Below are 23992 nucleotides of genomic sequence, written 5' to 3'. Positions count from 1 at the left end.
TTTTTAAATATGTCGTGTAGTAATAGATTTATTTATCTTTCTTCTCAAGAGAGTACCAGAATGTGTATTTTATGTTAGTATTTCAAAAAATCTCCTGGTGGAGAATCCCCCCAGACCCCCCTGCATGGGTTGGGTTTTCAGCAGGTCAACTCTTTCACTTGTGGGGAAGTTGCAGTATTGGCTCCAGGTCGCCCTTTTTATTTACTACAAGACAAATGTGCCTTTTTATTTCATACAGTTCAATTTGGATTGAGACAAGGAAATAATCTAAACCTCACGCGTGGCGTTTCACTGTCAAGGGGAGCGTGTATGTAATTACATTGCAAATACTGACTTGAGCCCCACCACTGTATGGGTTAGCCCTACCATAGATTACCCAACAAAAATACTCTCTGGCAACTGCCGACCCGTATTGCGCATGCGCAGATCTAAGATCCAGTAGAAATTATAAAAAAGTAAAAGTCTGCTGCTTATTGTTCTACTAGGCCAAAATAGAGTGTGTTAATTAACATATTTGGCAGTTTGGAGTAAGTCTAGATTTGTTTGTGTGTGTGTGTGTTTCATGTATAGGCCTCTCACGATAATTAATTTTGTTGGATACATTTTCCCGGAAATTATTGCGATAAACGATAATATTGTCGGCACCGTTGTATGACCATTTTAGACCCCTGACATAATGATAATATATAATAATAATTCGAGTACATCCTTTCAAACTGCTAGTCACATCCTCATGTAAATGGAAATTTATCGAGTTCATTTTTATTTATCGTACGATAAGTCAATTAATTGCTTATCAGGCACACAATAAAACAGTGGAAACAAACATGTGTTTGACTTTCATTAGTGAATGAAACTTTGTGCCCTTTATAGTCTGTGTCCAATATTGTGTATTTGTATATTGTATATATATCCTATATATATGCTAAGGTCCCGCTGTTGACACGATAGCAGTCATTTCGTGCGCATACGTGTAATTAAACCCATGATATCAAAATCTCACTCCAGCCAGGTACCCAAAGTTGGCAACCCTGACCTACGTCCATTTATACAGTCTATGGTCCAGACCCACTTTTGGAATCAAATGATGACGTCAGTGGGATTATCTCCTTTATCAACTCCTAAGCATCCCCGGGACAACATCACTAGCCCCGCTCCTAAAAAGGTGTGAATTTGAGCCAATCAAGGACTACTACTACTAGGTCGTCCTTAGACGAGTTTGCCAACGGGTTCGCCAATCCTCACGGTCCTCCATACACCCGGCCAGCTCTGTGGAGCTTTCCACCCCCACATCCTTCCTCAGCACCTCCACGTATGTTGGCGTGGGGCGCCCTCTTGGTCGGTGCCCGTGTGTTGGCTCCCAGAGTACTAACTTGCCAGCTGGAAGTTCCTGGTGTCGATGGCAGTGACCTGCAAATTTCAGTTTCCTGGATGCCACCTTGTCACTCAGCCTGGGTAGCCCACCAGGACTAGCCCCGCTCCTACATTTTTGAGAGATTTCTGAGGAGATTTTTCATATTTTTGGAGAGAAATAAAGGTGGGTGCAACTTAGAAAATAGCCATAAAGCTAGTTAGCATAAAAAACGCTAATTAGCATCTGCTAGCTAGTTACAAACGTTAATTAGCATCTTCTAGCTAGTTAGCATTACAAACACTAATAGCATCTGCTAGCTACTTAACATTAAAAACGCTAATTAGCATCTGCTAGCTAGTTAACATTAAAAACGCTAATTAGCATCTGCTAGCTAGTTAACATTAAAAAAAACGCTAATAAGCATATGCTAGCTAGTTAAAATGTGTTGTCCCTGGGTCATCATAGATGTTGTTCCCATGAATTGAAAAAATACTGGCAAACTGCATAGGTAGCTAATTGTACGTTAACATTATATGTATTCACTCAGCAGGCATGGATAGTTTTGTTACCAAGACCAAGAGAGTTCGGCTTGAGGTTGTGCAAGGGGAGCAGGTAATATTAACTTTTCTATATAAATAAAATTGACATTGAAATGATGAACAAATCTTTAAGTCATGTGTCATTTAATATGGTGTGTGAAATTAAATACCAGTTAAACAGAGAAAATGCAGATGCAACTTGATTCATTTGTTAATTCCAGGGGACGGTGAGCACTAGTGAGAGTGCAGAGGGCAGTGTAGTAGACACAGCAGGTGGTGTTGAGGCAGCAGGTGCAGGTGTTGAGGCAGGAACAGGTGACCAAACAGCACAGTTCCCAGTTCCAACTTCCACAGTTCAAACCCTTCAATTCACCTAGACATAGTAAGGAGAGCACTTTTCAAATGCTTTATTCTTACACCAAATGCATTATAATTACAGCTCCTCATCACCGCAAGTCTGGCTGGAATCCTGACTGGTTAAAGGACCCTCTCTTCAACACTTGGTTGTACAACACCAAAAATGGTAGAAATTACATTTGTATGTGTTTAATATCAATTAGTGTATGTAAGAATTATTCAACTAACAAACTTTTGGTTTTTAAGGCATGTTTTGCAGGCTCTGTAGGCTACACAAGCCTCCTCATACTAAAGGCCCTCGGCAAAGGTCCTTTATTGAAGCTGGGTACACGGTCTACAGGAAGGATGTGATCCAGCACCACCTGAAATCCGAACTGCATCAATACAGTGTGGGAAAGCAGGCGTCCCTGGCTTCAGGTATAGAATTATCTTTTAACAAAAAGCCTAGTAAATTCGTACAAGATATTAACCATGTTTGGCATGCACTCTTATTAAATATTTGCTCTTCGTGCAGGCCTCAGTGTGGTGCAGGCTTTTGAGCCCAATATTGTCATGGAGCATGAAGCCATCATAGGAGGGTTCAAATGCCTATACTGGCTCATGAAGAATGAAATATCGCACCACAACAACTACCCAAAGCTCCTCAGCCTAACGCAATTATTGGGTTGCAGCTACTTTGCAAAGCTGAAGGTAATTAACCCTTTACACTATGAAATTGAACTGATACCACACAAGCCTATCTAATTGATGCATCTCCTTTTCTTAGCTGGACCAGAGGAGTAATTATCACTCCCACAGGATTGTGGACGAAATGCTGGAGATCCTTGCGAAGGTAAAGTAAAGCTATTCACTATTTTTACTCAGTCGTGTTCTATTGGTTAAATGGAATATTGGATTCATGCATTGTTATATTGTGTTCAATAGATGTGTTTTTGGTTCCTGAAATGTTACCCAGTCTGCTTGAATACCCAAGAAAAATATCTCCATGGAATCAATCAAATATCTCATTCTACTTGTAGATTGTAGAGTCCTCTATCATGGAGAAGATGAGGGTCTCAGCAGCTATCGGCCTTGAGGTGGATGAAACCACAGATGTTTCTGTGATCCGGCAGCTCGATCTACATGTCAGGTGCGGTGTTTTTGAAGGTGTTCAGTGCGTATAAAGATTTAAGGCATTGATGGTATTTTAATGTATGACAATCAAATGTTATTTCAGACTCCTGGACAAGGATGGACTCGTCTACACGCACTTCCTTGACCTGGTCCCATTGGACGATGGGAAGGCTGATACAGTTGTTGCTGCCATCAAACGCGTGATTCAGGAGAAGGGGCTCCCGACTAACAAGCTATACGGGCTCGGGACTGATGGAGCAGCAGTGATGACTGGTATGAAGTCAGTATTACATTTGATGGATTGTGTGAAATGAGGGAAATGACACCTCAACACTAAATTGATATCTTAAACCTAGGTCGTCTGAATGGTGTGGCCAAGCAGCTCACTGATGATATCCCGTGGCTGGTGGCTGTGGCCTGCGCGGCCCATAGATTGGCGCTGGCGTGTAAGGGGGCCTCAGAGACGGTGAAGTACATGGCCACCTTCCGCAACCACCTACAGGACCTGCATCTTTTCTTTCGCAACAGCGCCAATCGGTCAGCCGCCCTGCACAATGCTGCCACCACACTCGGTTTGAGTGACCTGAAGGTCAAGGTATGTAATCAACAATTTTCACAATATAATTGAACATTTAGTGTGATTATTTTATTCTTATCAGTGTTTCTATGTATGTTTAGGAAGTCAAGGACACAAGATGGTTGTCGCAGGAGATGGCAGTCCAGAATCTGCGGAGGAACCTGCCAGCCGTCCTCTCTGCTCTTGCTGATGAGGCCACCACCAGAAAGTGTCCAATAGCCAAAGGCCTGTACACCTTTTGCGCAACATACCGTTTTGTGGCTGCCCTGTACCTGCAGGCGGATGTGTTGCCGCACATCTGCCTCCTCTCAAAGGTGTTCCAGAAGGCCAACGTAAACTTCTTACACATTAAGACGCAGGTATGAATGTCATGTCAAAAATGATGCTTTTCATGGTGGAATGACTTCCAGATATTGGCTGGTATTCCCAAGGAGTTAAGCAAGCACTTAGCCCATAGACATATGGGCAAAGGGCTTGCTTAACTCTTGGGAATACCAGCCATTATCTTGTCATCTTGAATGTCTTTACACATTTAGGTTCCAGCCACACTGGCAACCATCAGGAGTTGTTGGGAGGCAGGCGAGGCCCCACTGCCCGGGACTCACCTCCATCGGCTTCATGCGGACCTGGACGATCCTGTGGGACTTGGGCCATTCAACATCTGCCACAAGGAGGAGCGGGTCAGGAGGGGACGGGACGGGACCTCCAGGACCCTCCCAGGGACGTGCTGTGGGCCAGATTTGTTAAAGAAGTAAATACATCCTCTTCAACTGTTACTTGAGAATTGTAAGTATTTTTCCCCCTTGAGCTGAAAAATGAACTAAATTGAACCTATAATTCCAGGTGCTCAAACTATACCTGAGTGGATTGGAGAGCAACCTCAAGAACAGGTTCCCAGACGTCGAGTTGTTGGGGGCCTTTGTTGTGCTTAGGCAGCAATGGCAGACGAAGACACCAACATTGAAAACCTTGACATTCTTGCGAGGAAGTTCATCCCAGGGCGGGAAGAAGACCTTAAAACGGAGTGGTACTCCTTCAAACCCCAACTCACAGGAGCTTTCAAGGTAAGTAAACTTGCCTGTTTTTGTTTACCAGAATTGATTAATCTTGTCTTGCGTATGGTTAATTTTATTGTATGCTCTTTTTCCAAACTTCTGAAGGACAACAGTCAAGCTGAGATCATGCAGATGCTGGCAAGCGAGAACGATGAGTGGGCCGAACTCTATCCTCTACTCGGCAAGCTTTCTGCAGCTGGGCTGGTGATCCCGGTCTCAAGTGTGAACTGTGAGCGAGACTTCTCGACGATGAACCGGGTACGGAAAATACATACATCCAAATTATTTCACAGGTGCAGCCTGGATATGAAAAAAACTTTGGAGCATAAAAGCTGTATAAAGAAAGCCCAAGTGTCTGATGGTGGCCTCTGCTGGCTACTTCTGAACTGCAGCTCAATGATTGTACAGTCATCTTTTTTATTTTCTAGCACTTGTTTTGATTTTTGCATGGTTATTTTAATGCTTGTGCCTGTTTTCATGCTTTTCAGGTGAAAACTGACCTGCGAAATAGACTTCAGGGGGAGCACCTGGCAGCATGCCTCCGAATATCCATAGATGGACCGGAATCGGAACACTTTCCATACCAGAAAGCCCTGGAGAGGTTTTTTGACAAGCCGCGACGGATCCACTGCTCAAACAGGCTGTGCCGTCTGTGCAACCATTACGTTTGTTGCTCATTTCATTCACCAGTTTGTATATAGTTAAAATAAAGTTATCCGGTGATTGACGATCAGATACCAGTGTGGAGTTTTCTGTCTTAAATTTGATATAGATCATGTTCTTTGTTGGTTTGTGAGGATGTTCATACACACTTGGTAATCAATCAATCAATGTTTATTTATATAGCCCAATATCACAAATGTTACATTTGTCTCAGTGGACTTTACAGTTTGTACAAAATATCAGTATGACAATACGACACCCTCTGTCCTTAGACCCTCACATCGTACAAGTAAAAACTTCCAGAGAAAACCCACAGTTTAAAGGGAAAAATGGGAGAAACCTCAGGGAGAGCAACAGAGGAGGGATCCCTCTCCCAGGACGGACAGACGTGCAATAGATGCCGTGTGTAAATTGAAAAGATAATACATTTGCAACATAGGTAGACCAAATGTTTGGAATTGCATGTGTGTATAATAGGAAGATGAATCCACGAGGTAAGATGTGTGTGTGAAAGAAGACCACAAAAAACAGCAGTGACTGCTCTCAGCTGTTTAACACTTAAAGACCTAGACACCATCACCAGTTGTAGGTTGTTTGAAGTGCAGTGTTACTATGAAAATTCACTAGAATGCAGGAATTGAGAAAAATCTCAACATTTTTCCCGATAAAAGTATTAATAGCCCCGATAATATACAATATATTTTTTCGGTAAAAAATAAGAAAAAAATACTGCGGTGTGGGTGGATTGGGATGAGGGGCGCTTGTTTTTCACTCGGCTCCTCCCGTTTTGCCAGTACTGTGGTATTAGTGGTTTAGGAAGAGGGGAGTTTTTCACAAATCCAGCGCTCCCTAACTCATGCCTGGCTGTGACGTAAATGGTGTGCGGCCGTGAAGCCAGGACAGTAAACAAACATGTCGTCGGTAGTATGGGACTATTTCAAAGTTTCAGAGTTAGATAGTTCGCTTGCTATTTGTATTAACAAATGCAATGCAGAAGTTCCACGAGGAGGGAAAAAGGCAACGAGCTATAATACTTCCAACCTGATTAGTCACCTGAAACATCGCCATCGCTACGATGGTGTGTTAAAAGCGTACGAAGACGCCTGCGCTGCTAAACTAGGGGCGAATCCAAAGCCAGCTGCAAAGGCACCGGGGCTTTTACCTATCGACGAGGCTTTTGAAAAAGGCAAGAAGTTTGCCAGAGACGACCCCAGGGCTAAAACGATCTCTAACTTCATCATAGAAATGATGGCGCTTGACGACCAGCCCTTCTCCCTCGTCGAAGATAAAGGATTCAGTTGGCTAGTTCATCATTTAACCAGATGTGCAAAAACTACAGGTACATTTAATATGTATATATATTATATTATTATCGGGTATCGGTCTTGAGAAGCAGGAAGTTATCAGTATCGGTTTCAAAAAAACAATATCGTGCATCCCTAACAAAAATATGTCAACACGCTGCCAGCAAATGTTCATTATCATTAAATGGTATGCTTTGTTATCGTTGAGGGTGTATTAAAGCATTAGCAGTGAAATGTTGTGGAACCAGTTATGCAGCTGATTCAATAGATGAAGGTGATAACTTGGCAGGAGGAACCATGGCCAGGTGTGTATAAAAGGATGCTGCAGGTGGATGTGAGCAGCAGATACTTGGAGACAGAAGTGAATTCAGGAAAAGATGGCCGCCGCTCTGCTGCTCCTGCTTCAGCTGGTCTCACTGGCGTCTGCATCACATCACTACGGGGGAACCGTGACCTATAGCTACAAAGGAAGAAACCCTGATGGATCATTTAGGGTGAGAGAAACTACTTTGAAACCTTTGCATCAGTTAATAATTAACTAATTTATTCATTTTTATGACGTTGTTAATTTTACACTCACTTCTGTTAAAGTTTTTGCCATACATTAAATATAGTTTACCTCAATGTTTTCTTTTAACTGTGTTGTCTAGCTTTTTACCTTGATTGGTACAGTATATGTCAAAGCACAAAATACATTGGAAATAGCGATAAAAATATGCATTAATATTATTTTAATTTGTTTCAAAGGTGGACTTTCGCGACAGGGCGACCTATGATGGGTGTCTGTACTCCCATTACCAGACATGTAGCACTGGCAACTGTGGCTTACTCACTAATCAACAGAGAGGCATAACTGACAGGAGCACCAATGCACCGCAAAGAAACAGAGAATGGTGTGAAACAGAAACAGTTCAACAAAGAAAAGTCCCAACTGACAAACCGTTTCAGATGAGGTGAGCTTTTTCTCTGACTCAAATCATGCTAATGTTATATGAGTCTCCATAATTGCATTGCAAACACTTGTATTTGTTGTTTTGATGCTTATCATAAAATAATAAATAAAAACAAGCATCTGTTTATTAATGCAGTATTTGTTTGCACACCTATCAGGGCAAGTAGCTGTTGTTGGATCCCAACACGTAACGGGGTTAGAGGTTGGAGATTTCGAACTCAAGTAGATTTGGGATCAAGATCTGACACTGGCAAACCAAACAGATCCCCAGACATTGCCATTCTACCTTTCCTACGGTAAGCTCATTCTTTATGTTGTTGTTTGATTAAATCGCTCTGTATGTACAGTTGTTAGATGATTGCTTTACAATTGCCTCTATTTAATAACTGTGTCTACTGCTTCCATTCATTTGAATGAAATTATATTCATTAAAAAAAGGTCAACTCGCGTTGTGTTTATTCTTTGAAATGGGTGTGTAATGTGCATATAAGTATCAATTTAAATTCTTTGAGGGTGTGTTTGGGGCCACCCTAAAATAAGCCACTGTGGCCGTGCTTACTCTACTACCTCACATGTGCAGTTATAACTCTGATTATTTGATGCTTTTGGGTTTTATGGGCAGAACAGTGTTCCTCACTCTTGTTAATGTGTCCTTTCAAGAGTTCCCCAGAACTGCCCACGGACCTACAAGCTGATGTCCTTCGACCCTGATGGAGACACAGTTCGCTGCAGATATGGAAATATCAGAAATGTAGAGTGCAGCGGATGTAACCAACCTTCAGGCTTTGTCTTGGATCAGGTCTGTGAATTAAAAATCTATTTCCTTATACATTTTCCAATACCTGACTGAGCCTGTGCCTCACTAAATGTCTGAATGTTTACATTGTTAGGGTTCCTGCTCCTTACATTACCGCAATGCCATCGCCAACTCAAGTGTTTTTGGATTTGAGTTGGTGGTGGAGGACTTCCCGCAAAGGCCCATCTCTCTATCCTACACCGATGGAACCCAATCCTACAAGGCTCCACTGATTCCCATGAGGCATAAACGAGCCTACTACCACACATATCCTCCCACGACTTCAGCACCAATCACGACTCCAGCGCCTAACACTATGGCACCAACAACACACCCATGGTGGTGGCGGGGGTATCATACACCTCCAGCACCGACCACAACTGCAGCACCAACCACAACCCCATGGGGGTGGTGGTATCATTCTACACCTCCAGCACCGACCACAACTGCAGCACCAACCACAACCCCATGGGGGGGGTGGTATCATTCTACACCTCCAGCACCGACCACAACTGCAGCACCAACCCCATGGGGGGGGTGGTATCATTCTACACCTCCAGCACCGACCACAACTGCAGCACCAACCCCATGGGGGGGGTGGTATCATTCTACACCTCCAGCACCGACCACAACTCCAGCACCAACCCCATGGGGGGGGTGGTATCATTCTACACCTCCAGCACCGACCACAACTGCAGCACCAACCACAACCCCATGGGGGGGGTGGTATCATTCTACACCTCCAGCACCGACCACAACTGCAGCACCAACTACAACCCCATGGGGGTGGTGGTATCATTCTACACCTCCAGCACCGACCACAACTGCAGCACCAACCACAACCCCATGGGGGGGGTGGTATCATTCTACACCTCCAGCACCGACCACAACTGCAGCACCAACTACAACCCCATGGGGGTGGTGGTATCATTCTACACCTCCAGCACCGACCACAACTGCAGCAACAACTACACGTCAGACACCAGCCCCACCTCTACCCATATACCGGCCGTGGCTGCATACAACTCCAACCACCACAGACAACAGACACCTGCATGGCACCACGCCTCCTCTCAGTAAACTGCCTTTGCAATTCTCCTTTCTTGGTGAGTATGGTTGTACTTGTCCTCAATTAGTAAATCCATACTTACAGAAAAGTTGTTGCTGCACTGCCTTCAATGGGTGTAACCTGTCATGCACCTCTTGCAGCTCTAGTGACACCTTAATGTGCAACGTCTTATTTTTTGTTCTACATTTTGGTTTTAAATACATTCTTTAGCATAAGAAGTAAGTAAATGTTCTACACCTGCATAGAGACATTTTAGTTGTTCTGAAAACCCTAACCCTAACCCTTAGGTGAGGTTGACTCACAATTATGGATTTGCGATTTTCCTTTGGTTTCTTAGGTTTATGCAAATGTACATGACCGGCTCTTTCAGGTAAAATATTAGAAATGTGAGGGATTAGGGTTGTGACATTTATACATCCGGAAAAATGCCAGGATTGTTGGATCTTTCAAAAAAAATCATTACATTAGTATTTTGAAGCACTCGTTTTTTTATTTCTTTCAAGTGGTCTATAGCGCCATCTGGTGGAATTTCTTATTTTTAGAAATAATTTTCAAAATGTTGTCTATGTGTCGGTGCCTTAACAAGAGGCCAGAATCAAGGAACTTACAATTATGGTTTTGAAGATGGGCTTCATTTGAAAATGAATGGGGGTGCGGTAAAATGTCAGGGATAATACGGCCTCACAGCTTTCTGCAACAGTCCGCACAAACTAGTGGAAAAGCCGTAATTTGAAGATAGCAATTTTTGGATTTCCCTCTTCAAAACCCTCACCTGAAGATAATTAGCCTTTGACAGCTAATGAATATAATCTGCTGTGACAGCTTTGATGTGTTGAGCAACAGACAATGACAAAGTGGTTTTAAGAACTGATCAAGAACTCTTCAAGAACTGTTGCACTTTTTAACTGCAGTGGACCCACCTGCTCCCTCATGTGTTGATGGACTCTACTTGCCAAAGTTTGTGCACCCAACACCTGACGATGGACAACACATCAATGCCGAGGTCAACAAAGAAGTGGAGATCAGAGTCCGAGCACAAGCTTCACATGCAACGTAAGTGAGAATCAACGTGATGAGTATTGCCTTGTGGCGTCAGAACTAGTGTTAATTTTGTTGACTAAAACAATGACGAAATATGTTCGTCAACGACCTTTTTTTCCATTACGAAAACGAGACGATGAAGAGACGGCACCGACGGCAGTAAACAATAACTGTAACGAAATCATCATGCAATATCGTTGACGAAAAGTGACGAGACGAAAATGTAGTTTACTAAATAAAAACTATGCCAAAATCTCTCTTTACTTTCGTTGACGAAAAATGAGGAGACGAAATATTATCAAAGATAACGTTACGTCTCTGATAGTCAGTTTTTCTCCCAGCAGTTCCATTTCCTCCGGTGCTGCGGCAGGGCAGCAGCTGTGTGTCCGTGCTGCGGCAGGGCAGCAGCTGTGTGTCTGTGCTGCGCGCGGGCGGTACATTTGAATTACATCGGGCAGCGGCACACTGTGAACTGTCAGGAAGACTGGGGTCTAACTCATGGTCTCTAACTAACCTTATTCAACATCAAATAAAATGGCAACAACAGGGCTTGGGAGCAGTGGTCGCACTCGCGTTAACCAAATACCCCCCCGTCAGCGTGAGTGAGTGATAAATTGTGTACTCGACGGGTAATAATGGATTATGACGTAAATGTTACAATCCTGTCCGTCAAAATGACTGACAACGAAAAAGTCTAAAGCCACCACTGCTTGGGAGAAAGAAACGATGTGATATTTGGGCCCATTTTCGCTACAATGAGGCGGAGAAAAAAGGCGAATGCATTGTTTCATCAGAAGGGAAGCAATGTGGCCACAGCTGGTAAAAACACCACAAACCTGAGCAGATACTCTCTGCAAAGCTTCTTAATCATTCAACCTGTGTTTTTCATCAAATAAGGACAAGATATAATCTTATGTTTTTATATATGCTAAAATGACAAAGTATTGGTTTTGGCTAGACTAGTTTGACTGAAATGTTCTATATAATCTGAACTAAAAAAGACAACAGTTTTCATTGACAAAAAGTAGACTAAAATAATTAGTTTTCTTTGACTAAAATAAGACTAAAATGCTCAGACTTTTAGTCGACTAAAACTTGACTAAACAAAAACAGGATGAAGGTGACTAAATATGACTAAAACTAAAAAGGAAATGTAACAAAGGACTAAGACTAAAACTAAATTAAAAAATAGCTGATGAAATTAACACTAGTCAGAACATTATCAGCATTTCTGCTAGTGAGATAACTTCAGCGATAAAAAGGAAATACCTGGTTTCTTTCTTTTGTTTTCACACAGACTACATGATATCATCATCAGTGGGCCACTGAATATCACCAAGCACAGAAGCACACATGGAGACTTTGTCATTAGGTGGACGCCTGGCCCTGATGATGTGGGAGATCATTACCCAATCTGCTTTGCTGTTGAATCAGTAATCGAGTGAGTGAGCCTTACATTTATTTTCTATTTGATACAAATAGTATGCATTTGTGTGTGTTAAATATTGATTTCACTTTTCACACATTTTACAGTCCCGCCTCTACCATCCCCCCTAAAACTACAAAAATGTACCATCCTCACGTCCCCCAATCTCCACAGTAAGTAACAGTTTGACATTTTTGAATCAAACTTAAAAAGCTATAAACGACATTGACATAAACAAATAAATCGTCTGCATATTGATTTGAGTGACTATGTGGTCAAAGTTACCTAAAATTCAAACACCTTACTGAATGAGTAACAGGCATTACTCCTTAAACCAAAAAAACGATTCAAGATAAATCTTTGGTCATTGATGCTTTTCAGGTCCGGCATCTATCAGTCCGAGATGAGGTGCGTTCTGGTGAACATCGGTCAAAGACTAAGTAAGAACGATTTTTGTTTAACATCAACATTGTATAGTAGATCTACAACTGGAAAGGCGTTTATATCATAACCAAAAGGTTACATTCCATTAGTGGCTTCATGGACTTTTGCAAGGCCGTTGTGTTTGATCAAATCAAACCCATTACTGTAGGCGAAAAACACCACCCATGCCCTGAATTTATATTAACTGAAACCTTTCTTTTGGGTCAAACAATATTTAAGGAGCAAACAAGTCAATATAAATCTTTGTTAACTAGCTTTGCAGTCTTCTTCTTGTCTGTTCTGGAGCGTTACTGCCACCTGTAGACTAGAACCATCAGTGTAATGTGTATTTATTTTGTAAACTATTTATTTGATCTAGTTGAATCCCATGTGACCTGCCATGAGTCCTCAATGACGGTAGAGGTTGAGAGATCTTCTCTCCCTGGACTCCATGAGGATCATTTACGCCTCAATGACCCCAGCAACACGGCCTGCAACCTGCAGACAAACTCCAACAGCACGCACATCATCGCGGTCGTACCCCTCAACGCCTGCGGCACTCAGATCGAGGTAACAATAGAGCATCTGTTTCATCACCTGCCGGGTTTTTCTCTAAACTACTTTTTATTAGGAGTATGACGGGGACTGGGTCCTAAAAATATTCATATAAGTAAAATTACAATGTTTTAGACATTAAAGCATATAAACAGGTTCTAGTTGACACCCCAAATACACATATGAACGTGAACACAATATGTCCCGTTTAACTCTGCAGGAAGATGAGGAAAACCTGGTTTTCAAAAATGAAATCACCACGGTGGACAACATACACGACCTGATCACCAGGAACCACCTGCTGGACGTCCAGTTCTACTGCCAGTACCCCAAACGTGGGAACGTGTCGCAGGGCTTCACAGCACACAGGAGGAATGTGGTGGTGTGGGATAAAGGCTTCGGAAAGTTCACCTACGAGTTTGAGTTCTACCCAGACAGCCAATATAGACAAATGGTTGATCCAGGGCTGTACCCTCTGGAGTACGATGTGACGAACAAGATCTACATGCAGATAGAGGCCAAATCTACCGTCAACAACACCCAGCTGTTTGTGGAGTCCTGCAGTGCAGCACCATATGACACCCCCAACTACTGGCCAACATACTCCATCATCGAGAATGGGTAGGCATGAGCATTGAGCACGCCATCTAGTGGCAACAGGGGACATAACAATGCATTGGGAAAGATGTGCTGTGTCATAGGTTTGTAACTAAACTGCCCGTAGGTGGGAATGACGTGTTTTCAGGCAGTGCATTCATATGGGATTTAATCAGGAAAAACAATTATTATTATTGTCTTTATTGAACAAGGACCATCAATACAGGTTAATCTCAAAAAGAGAACATTTCTGCTTGCTTTTAACTCATTTCCATCTGCAGTCCTCCATCAGGTACACACTTTTGTTAAAAAACAAAAAAAACGAGTATGTTTCAAACTTTTTGAAAAAGGCTTCCAAAAATACATTTCGCTAAATGTGGCTTTTGGTGTCTGAATTGATTTCCTTTTAATGTATCAAAATTAGCATTAGATTAGCAATTTTAGCGATTACCAATCGTGAGGCATGGACTCACAGACGCAATATTTCTTAACTTTTCTTTTTGTTGTTACTGTTAGGTGTAATGTGGACCAAACGGTGCAGGTGCATCGGAGCGCCAACCCGAGACAGTTCAGGTTCAGCATGGAGGCCTTCCAGTTCATCGGCTTGCACGACCAGGTGAACAATCTAATATGTGTCTATACTCTCTGATCTTTTACTTAATACAAATCATTAATACCACAGTGTAGGAATACTCTGTTGCATGTAGTCTGACATTTTTACTAAAGTAAAAGCACAAAAGTGTCGATATATTTTGTCTTTGATCCAACCACAGCTCTGTTATTTGTCCACTTGAAAAAAAGTCTGTATATCTGCTGATGTAATGACAGCGTGTTGTGTTGCGTTCAGGTGTACATCAGCTGTTCAGTGCTGATGTGTGAGGCAGGGAGCAGCGGCACCAGGTGCTCACAGGGGTGCATCAACTCCCCCCTTACTGGGCATCATCATCACCGCAAGAGAGAGGCCATCACTCAGAGCGCCAGGCACTTCATTTCCCAGGGTCCTCTGCGTTTGAAGAGATCAGCGGAGAGCACCGGGAGCCCAGGTACGTTTTCCCTCAGAAGTACCTGCCTACTTTGAGGCTACGGTTGAAAAGTGAAAATTAGGACCTGTGTCTTCTCCTAACCACTTTTCCTTAATGGGACTTCTGGAACATAGTGACATCACTAGTTATCACTTGCGCTCCTATTGGCTTGTGCTGCAACACATTGTACGTGATAGGCTAAGGGGCGGGACATCTCTACTGTAAGTGGTTGACCAATCACAACAGAGCCGGCCAGCTAACCAATCAGAGCAGACTGGGCTCTGGTTTCAAACAGAGGGTGAAAAGAGGTGCTGCCGCACAGACAGTATGAGAGAAATAAAGAGCTTTTTGAACATTAAAGCATGGAGACATGTCCCAGTAGAGACACTACTGATATGAGAATGAGCAGATTAGGTTCTAACCTTAGTGAAAAAGTGATGGGCCTTAGGTATTGTGGGACAGGATTTTCCAGTGTATCCTAAAGGAGATATCAAGCATTAAAGCTTCTTTCCTATCATCAACATTTTAAAAAGCTGTTATCATGGATGCCACTTAGAGACCTCGGGTCGTTTCACTCGGTAAGGAACCTTCCTGGACTAATAAGACAATTCGACCATGTCCTTAGTTAGTCTTTGGAAATGTGAAATTAAAATAACGTTTCTCTTTCTCTCCAGCGACCCCCCTGAATCTGAACCTGGTGTTCATCGTTGGATGTCTTCTTGCAGCCGTTGGCATGATCAGTGCAGTGGCCCTGTACAAAGTCAGAGCCTCAAAGGTCAAATACCAACCGTTGCCCTCTTTCGAAAACTAAGAAAGCGGCCATTTCAGAATACCCATTTTTTTATCGGTTGCATTTGACTACATTAAGCTTCTTGTTTTTTAATGCTATCAGATAACGAGTCTTCATTTGTGCCTTATGGGTTATAAGTGGTGTTTATTGTGGTGTTAACCACTGTTTACAGTGTAATCCTATGTAGCTTCACAAGTGATTCTTCTATCATGTACTCCATTATGATTTAAAACTTGATTGATATGTGTATCCAATCAGTGTAATGCTTAATGTTAATAGTACATGTACAACTTAATTGTTCCGCCTTATCCTAACTCCTTTGGGCTTAAAGTTTCAATAAAAACTCTCTCATATCTCTTTTGCTTTTGTCCAATTTATTTCTCTTTCTCTCTTGCATCAAACACACATCTTGGATAGTTTATTTAATATAATACGAATGGCATTATTTGTAATGCTTTCCTGTTGCTGAACCTCATTATTACCCTTTATGTGCATTTGACCTGGGATTGAGCTCTGTATTTATTTACTGTTGAAGATGACTGGTAAAGGAAAGTTGTCATATAGATATGAGGGAGAAAAGTGTTTAATAAAACAACTTGATATAACATAAGTTTATAAATCCTGATTATAGAGAGTAGATTACTTTGAGGTTTCAGCGATTGAATGGAAACAGTCCCATTTGTTAAATTATTGCAATTATAAGGTTTTTAAACCCATAAACTAACGTTCAGTTGTAGAAACGGGTAATTGAATCCTCTCAGTAACATTATAATGTAGAGATTCTGCATTATGTATTCTAATGTTGATATGCCACACGATGGCACCACTATTATTGTCACAATCTTAAGGAGAACCCAAATGCAGCACTCGAGAAACCAAGGAGAATTGGTAATAAACTTTATTGGAGATTCCACTGGATCTGAGGAATACCAACCGAGCAGTTTAACGCACCGGAGGACAGCGGGCAGAAGGTGAGTCAGGGACAGGCAGAGAGTCAGGGAGTAAGCGAGGCGGTCAGCGTAGATACAGGCAGGGTCGGATAACAGGCCAGACAGGATGATCAGGGGACAGGCAGAGCAGGCAGATCGAGGACAGGCAGGGTCGGAACCGGCAATCTGGTATCAAACGCGGGAAAGACAAGCATGAGGCAAAGTACAATCTGGCAAAGAGTGTGTGTAATGTGCGGGTTTAAATACTGGCAGAAGCTAATGGGTGCAGAAGAGAAAGAGATACTTAAACATCACTGTATATATTTTGATATACACATTTTAACATATTGATTATTTGTATATATTTAAGCACAATGTGAACATTTCTACATATTATTATAAAATACAAATTACAAATATTATATTGTATTTTATCTTCTTTTTGCACATTATTTCCTTAACTTCTTATCTTTAGAAAAATAAGTTATTTGTATTTGATTTGATCATTTTATTGCACATTTTAACTTTTATTTGTAGTATTTTTTATAGTCTTAATGCACATTTGACAACTTTTTTAGTTTTTTATCAAGCTTTTATTTAGCATTTAAAAACATTCCAGACCGATTACAGAAACACACGTCATTGTATTTATGCAAACCGTGGTTTCAGGTAATTCAACCATTTGTGTGGATTTATTTGAAGGATTTTCCACAGGAAGTGAAAAAGCTGCTCTTCCATTTCCTCCTGTTTCTCATTTTATCGTCTTATTGCACATTTTCACTTTAACTTCTCAGGTTTATATAAATATGTATTATACTATTTTATGTTATTGTCTTATTGCACATATTTATTTTAACTTCTTATATATTCAATTTCTTTTAAGTGTTGTTTTGTTTTATATTTTCTTGCTGCACATCACATGTTTTACTCCAACTTCTTAGGTTTGTATACATGTGTATTATTTCATTTTTATTTTATCGTCTTATTGTACATTTCACTTTATACTCAGTTTCGTGTCTTCAGGAACTGCTCTCCCTGTTCCTCCTGTTGCAGACCTGTATCTCTTCCAGGCTAATGCTAACAGAGCTAGCTTCAGAGTGTCCCGACTGCCGAGGCTGGCAGGCAAGAGGCGACAGGGAAGGACCGGACTCAAGGACCTTTTGGGGGGAAAAGACCGAGACAACACCACCAACTCGGACGGACACGAAGGGATTATAACGAGGGCTGTCAGTCGATTAAAAATATATTCAAGTTTTTACGTTTTTTAAAACTCTTATCAGCATATGAGTGGACAAATATGCTTTATGCAAATGTTTGTTTATTATCATTTGAACAATGACAACAACCTCTGAACATTACAAATATTCGCCTCAATTCAACCTAGAACCTCTCATACAATCAGTGCTGGAATTGGGCCGGTACTCACCGGTACGCAGTACCGGCACTTCTGGTTCTGACCCATGGAGTACCGGCACTTCTTGCTCAGTACCGGCATGCTGGCGGTACTCCGGTACTCATGCACCGTGCCAGTACTCAACACTCTCCCGCCGTTCTTATTATACATCCATATATATATATATATATACAGCCGCCCGGTACTCAGTAGATGCGTCATGAGGTGCCGAACGGACATTCTCATCGCTCTAACCGCTGGAGTTTCACAGCGGCTGTCAGCTGTTTACTCCTGTCATTCAAACAGAACGTGCTGGAGAGGGGGCGGGGCTTATCTTCTCCATGTAAATACTGTGGTGGAAACGACTATGTCAAATTAACCTATTTGACCGTGATTTAATAGTAATACACGTTTCAAAATAATAATAATAATAATGCCGAAGTAACAACATACTGAAAACTGTTAGTAAAACCATGTTTTAATGCTTTACAATTTACATACCTAGATGCACGTGTGTTGTGTTTATGCAGTGCAACTCCCACCCAGTGGGTGGCTATGTAGAGTGATAGAACAGAGCAGGCACGCCCCCGAGAGAAGGAAAGCAAGTCACGTCACAAATGAGCATTTCTAAAATGTTAGCGTGGATTAATAAAAGTGCAAAAAGACAGCGGTTGTCGCCGGAAGAAACTTCAAATACAGAGAATGCTGTGCCTGTGTTGGAAATTGTGTCTGATGGGGAGCTTTCTTTGGTTGATCCTCCTGCTCCAAGTTCTAGTGCATTAGCATTAGCACTAGCTCCGCCGCCTCCTCCAGAGCCTCTAACGTTAGCTGCTGCTGGCTCAACTGCCACCACCAACACCGGGCAAAGCGATGCACCTGACTGCTGGACAACGGACCAGGTGCAATATTTTTGCAAGACCAATGCATGGCTCCTTCTTAAAGATAAGAAGCTAGGATGTCGGATATGCAGATATGTCAAATCTTTGGGAATACACACTGGACAAGGACTGAAACTGTCAACTGAATGGGGGTGAGTGTGCAGTGTCTCATTTCGGTGTTGACAAGGGCAAACAACAAGCTAGCCTGAGAAAAAAAATCAAAGAACATAAAGAATCACAAGCCCATGTAAAAGCTGCTGACATCCTTACATCTGCTTCACGTGAAACTATTCAACATCAAGTGCAGTCTATGCATAAATCTGAATTAGACACCACTATCAGAGTTTTTCGAACGGCATATACAATTGGCAAACATAGCCGGCCATTCACAGACATGCCAATTGATTTGAATGTACAGAAACTGAATGGGCTGAACGTGGGCAGGGTTTTGCACTCCAATAAAACCTGTGGCGAAATCATCGACCACATAGCTCATGAGCTGAAGAAAAAAATGGCAAAAGACATTACAGAAAACCAAAGAAAACTCTGTGTTTTCGTCGATGAATCTACCACTATTAGTGGTAAAACGGTGCTTGTTGTGTGTCTACGCTCAGCATTAGCTGATGCTGAGCCCGAAACGTTTTTTTTTGGGAGCTGATCGAGTTGGATGGAACAACGGCTGATGACATCACAAAGGCGTTAATGGAGTGTCAGTGTTTCGTTTCTTTTGCATGTGATGGGGCTTCAGTCATGCTAGGGAAGAGAACAGGCGTTGCTACCGAGTTGTGTAGTAAATTCCCAAGCCTGTTTGTGTGGCACTGCTCCAATCATCGTCTAGAGCTGGCAGTTGGGGATGTGGTCAAGGAGGTCTCAGGGCTCAATCATTTCCAGATCTTTTTTGACAAACTCTATTCCTTGTTCCATGCCTCCCCCAAAAATCAGAGGCAGTTAGCGCAGTGTGCGCAAGCAGTCGGACAGCGTCTCCTGGTGATAGGGCGTGTTTTGTCCATCCGCTGGGTGGCTTCAAGTGAAAGGAGCGTCAGAGCAGTCTGGGAAAACTACCGAGTGCTTCATGATCACTTCACAAATGCTGCAAACGACACGAGCAGGGATTCCAGAGACAGAGCAAAGTACAAGGGCCTGGATGATGTGCTCACATCTGCAATGTTTGTCAGCAATCTGGGACTGATGTACGATGCGCTCACAGAGCTCAGCGACCTCTCTCGGCAACTCCAAAAAAGAGAGATGACACTGCCTACAGCAGATAGGCTCTAACTCGAGAAATACGAGTTTTTGAATCCATGGTCACCATGCCTGGCCCACACATGACTACAGTTCATACAGCTCTAGCTGAGAAGTCCTTCAAGGGTGTTGCCCTGCGTGAGAATGGCAGGCTTGTACAGATTCATGCAGGTCAGTTTTTCCGCAGTATGGTAGAGAATCTGAGACACAGAATGACTTCCACAACCTCCTCTCATGTCAGCACAAGAGAAATCCCATTACATGGCCGGGAGGCCCGGGACAATCAGCTAATCCAGGACATGAAAGTTATCCATCCTGGAAGTTGGCCTGAAGAGGAGTTAGACGTACAGTATGGGGACGTAGAGGTGCTACGTTTGTGCGAAGTGCTGAAAGTGGACAGAAGAGAGACTGTTCAGGGCTTTCGCGAATACAAGGAAACCAGGGCATCCCGTACACTTGCTGCCATGGAGCCTCTACTGAAAGCAGTCCGAACCATCGCTGTCTCCACTAGTGAGTGTGAGCGGGCATTCAGCTGCATGAACGATATCCTTACTGCAAAAAGGAATGCTCTCTCTGTCAGCCGACTGTCCAGCCTGGTTTTCATTAAATGTAATGGACCATCACTAGGACAGTTCAATCCGGAACAGTATGTGAGGTCCTGGCTGGCAAAGGGAAGGAGAAGTGCTGATGAAAGAGCCTGTCCAGCTCCAGCCCCTGATACTGATGTCCCCAAGGCCTTCTGGAGCCTTTTCTAACAATGTGAAGTATATTGCAAAGCAGCTCACCCAGTGAGAAGACTTTTGGCATAATGTGCCGATTTGTACAGATCCTGGAGATAGAAGGACTTCAGACCAACCAGGGAGTTATCTGATCAGCTTGGTGTTCAATGTAACTCTTTACCATGGCTCAGACTTTGTTACTTGCAGTTACAGTTTCTCATTTTAGATTGTGCACATTTTGCATTTGTTTTTACATGTTCTTTGTTCATGCTCTTTATCATTTTTCTGAGTTGGAAAGTTAGATTGCATCATAGTTTACTTTATACATATTTGTATTCTTCAGTGGTGAAGTATATTGCAAAGCAGCTCAGCCATGTGAGAAGACTTTTGGCACTTTTTCGTTTTTCGTTTTCTGAGTTGGAAAGTTAGATTGCATTCAAAATGTACAGAAATACTTAATTTTGTTAAAGCTTTTTATAAAAAATGCTTCTGACCAGAGCTTTGTTTCCTTGTCATTAATGTTGAACACCACCAGAGGGGCTCTCCCCTGAAAGGTCTCTGCTTCATGTGTCTTCAGCAGAAGATCTAGACTTTGATTGCTATAGTTTCAGTTAATATTGACCTTACTGAGCTTTAGCCATATCCGCTGCCTATCATAAAAAATGTTAAGTACAGTGAACCTTTCTAAAATATACAGTAGCAAAGAGACAAACCCACCAGCATTATAGTAGCCAAATTCTTGTTTGTGGGCTGTATATATAAAATTGACTTGAAAAAGTTGCTGATTTTAGAGTACTGGCACCTTTTTCATTCCAATTCAAGCACTGCATACAATACAATCATTCAATACAATGTGTGTGTGTGTGTGTGTGTGTGTGTGTGTGTGTGTGTGTGTGTGTGTGTGTGTGTGTGTGTGTGTGTGTGTGTGTGTGTGTGTGTGTGTGTGTGTGTGTGTGTGTGTGTGTGTGGAGAGACACTTTGATGGATCGTTGGAGTTATGTATAACTCAAAGCATATGCTCCAACGGGAGCTGCCTGGACGTTGCAATCACGTTGCATGCACTATCCGTGCTGAGTGTGTTGACTTTTCGTGCAATGTCCCACTGTCTGGCTAGCTGCATAAAGTCAAGTGCTCGGCGCAGTTGTCGGCAAAATGTCGCTCCTCTGTTTTTTATTGAAACAGCTCCTTACATCCTTTAGCGTATGGAGCTATTTCAGGGTCATACGTTTTGATCATTCAAAAAAATACAATTTATTTGAAAGTTCAAGTTTTTATCCTGAACTTTGAAAAATACAATGATGTATTCAAAATAAAATAAGTATTTTAAATAATTTTTCAGGTTGAATATTATTTTTGATTCAGTTCAGCCATTTTTTTTAATAAAATATTTATTTTTAAGATTTCACTTTTATATATATTTTGATATTTGAATCCTTGTTTTTTTCAGTTGCAGATTTTTCGTTTTCAGATTCAAAACAATTATTTTTTCAGTTTCAAATCTTGTTTTTTCAGGTTTCACATTGCTTTTCACCTTCAGATCGTTTTTCGCTTTCAGATCGTTTTATTTCGCTTTCAGATCTTTTTTTTTCGCTTTCAGACTTTTGACCCCGATGTTGCTTGAGGGGGCGGGGCTTAGCAAAGAGTAGTTTGGCTTCCTGAGTGACAGGCCTCCCTCTGTCATGTTGCCTTCATGGATGTTAGGTAGCGCGAGAAATATAACTCAATACTTTCTATACACAATACTCCCGTGATTGGTGGTAAACTGATACCAGCGTCAAAGTTCCGTTAAGCGAGCTGTTGAGCATCGTAGTTGGCAACAATCAAGGTATAAGAGCAATTAACTGTGCTAGAATGTGAAATTACATAACCATGTTGTCTACTTTTATATGGAATAGAGCAGGGGTCGGCAACAGGCGGACCGCGGTAAGGATCCGGACCCAGACGCCGACCTATACGGACCCGGACCTATAATCAATGCATTAATAGGGGATTTTTCGGCGCCTCCCGCTTTTTTAACGCTGATTTGGGTGAGTTGCGCAATTCGTGGAGAACCGAAGAGTTTTCGTTTGGGGGGGGGGGGGGGGGGGGGGGAGTCGACTGACCAAGGACAGGTTCCTTGAACACAACACGTGGTATATGTCTCGTCTGAAATGAGTGCTGACGGAGAGCACTGGAACGCCGCTCCAACCCTTCAAATATTGCAGTACCCATAAGGAGCCTGTTGGAGCACCACCCAATGGCGGTGATGGAAGGTTCACCTCTGCTCCGCGCCGTCCGTTGATGAGTAGGCTCCTACAAGGACTCGTACACCGAGGAATGAGATAAGCAATAAGCTGAGTTTAATGGTCAAAAGCAACAATACAAAATACAGGTTACTCTGCAACAGTACAAAATACAGAGCACTCCGGGCTGAATTCTACCACCGTGTCAGTCAGAAGACAGCGCCGAGTATGAACATTGGAACAGCTTACATACAAATTCTGTGGGAGGAGTTGTGTTGTTTGCTCCTCCCTAGCTATTTGTTATTGGCGATTTCACTTCTGGGCGAGCCCTAGGCAATGAGCTGGTAGTTCTCCATTGGCCGGTTTCACTTCTGGGCGAGCCCTAGGCAATGAGTTGGTAGTTCTCCATTGGCCGGTTTCACTTCTGGGCGAACCCTAGGCAATGAGTCAGCAGCCGTTGACTCCGTCTGGTTCGCCCCATCTCCTTACAAGGAGATGTTAACAGATGACCAATGTATAGCTGGGATCACACACTCACACACATTTTATCATGCAGCCTATCACACAAATGTCACATGTTTTTCTATGTTTAAACGTCATCGTCTCATGACATCCTTAGGATTAGTTAACTAACAAAGGTTAACTGTTCTCATACCCTAAGGCCTTCTCTGAACTTTGTCCAACCTCGAAGTCAGCTAACTTAAAATGAATACATCCATTGATAATTCAGAACGACCATTGTCCCTCCAACTGTGTGACTCAATCGTCTCATGGCCTCTCTAGGAGTCTTGCAGGATATGAATTATCCAATTAACTAACGTCTGCACATGAACGCACATACATTTTCTCTATGCAGCTAACACACCAACATCCTTATCGTTTCTTAGCTAATGCATGCTGGATATGAACCACTAACTAACAAGACTTTAACTGTATTATGTTTGAGGAAGCCCCTCTCTTGGAGTTCCTCTGACCC

At 42.4% G+C, this 23992-nt stretch overlaps 2 protein-coding genes across 5 annotated transcripts; both read left to right on the top strand.

Moving 5' to 3' along the window:
• Positions 1–977: 977 nt before the first annotated feature.
• Positions 978–5730, top strand: LOC117535995. 4 transcript variants are annotated; one of them, XM_034200703.1, is made up of 14 exons: positions 978–1537; positions 1905–1966; positions 2333–2416; positions 2497–2667; positions 2765–2940; positions 3017–3082; positions 3270–3379; positions 3467–3636; positions 3720–3958; positions 4042–4299; positions 4477–4691; positions 4784–5004; positions 5101–5253; positions 5484–5730. In XM_034200703.1, the coding sequence occupies exons 4-12, from the start codon at positions 2499–2501 to the stop codon at positions 4800–4802; spliced, it is 1422 nt and encodes a 473-aa protein (XP_034056594.1). In that variant the 5' UTR covers positions 978–1537; positions 1905–1966; positions 2333–2416; positions 2497–2498; the 3' UTR covers positions 4803–5004; positions 5101–5253; positions 5484–5730. The 4 variants fall into 4 exon arrangements, with proteins under 4 accessions (XP_034056594.1, XP_034056592.1, XP_034056591.1 ...); XM_034200701.1 differs by lacking the exon at positions 978–1537 and adding an exon at positions 2115–2208 and having other exon boundaries at positions 1808–1966; positions 4484–4691; XM_034200700.1 differs by lacking the exon at positions 978–1537 and adding an exon at positions 2115–2208 and having other exon boundaries at positions 1808–1966.
• Positions 5731–6722: 992 nt separating this feature from the next.
• Positions 6723–15990, top strand: LOC117535994. Its single transcript, XM_034200699.1, has 16 exons — positions 6723–6997; positions 7252–7456; positions 7710–7915; positions 8073–8210; positions 8575–8713; positions 8805–9118; positions 9725–9816; positions 10691–10832; positions 12118–12261; positions 12354–12419; positions 12628–12686; positions 13049–13239; positions 13445–13845; positions 14338–14437; positions 14669–14864; positions 15518–15990. The coding sequence occupies exons 2-16, from the start codon at positions 7340–7342 to the stop codon at positions 15652–15654; spliced, it is 2442 nt and encodes an 813-aa protein (XP_034056590.1). The 5' UTR covers positions 6723–6997; positions 7252–7339; the 3' UTR covers positions 15655–15990.
• The last annotated feature ends 8002 nt before the right edge of the window (positions 15991–23992 follow it).

Source organism: Gymnodraco acuticeps, unplaced genomic scaffold (genome assembly GCF_902827175.1).
Source record: "Gymnodraco acuticeps unplaced genomic scaffold, fGymAcu1.1, whole genome shotgun sequence".
NCBI classification, from domain to species: domain Eukaryota; kingdom Metazoa; phylum Chordata; class Actinopteri; order Perciformes; family Bathydraconidae; genus Gymnodraco; species Gymnodraco acuticeps.
This window is presented reverse-complemented; position numbering and strand designations above follow the sequence as displayed.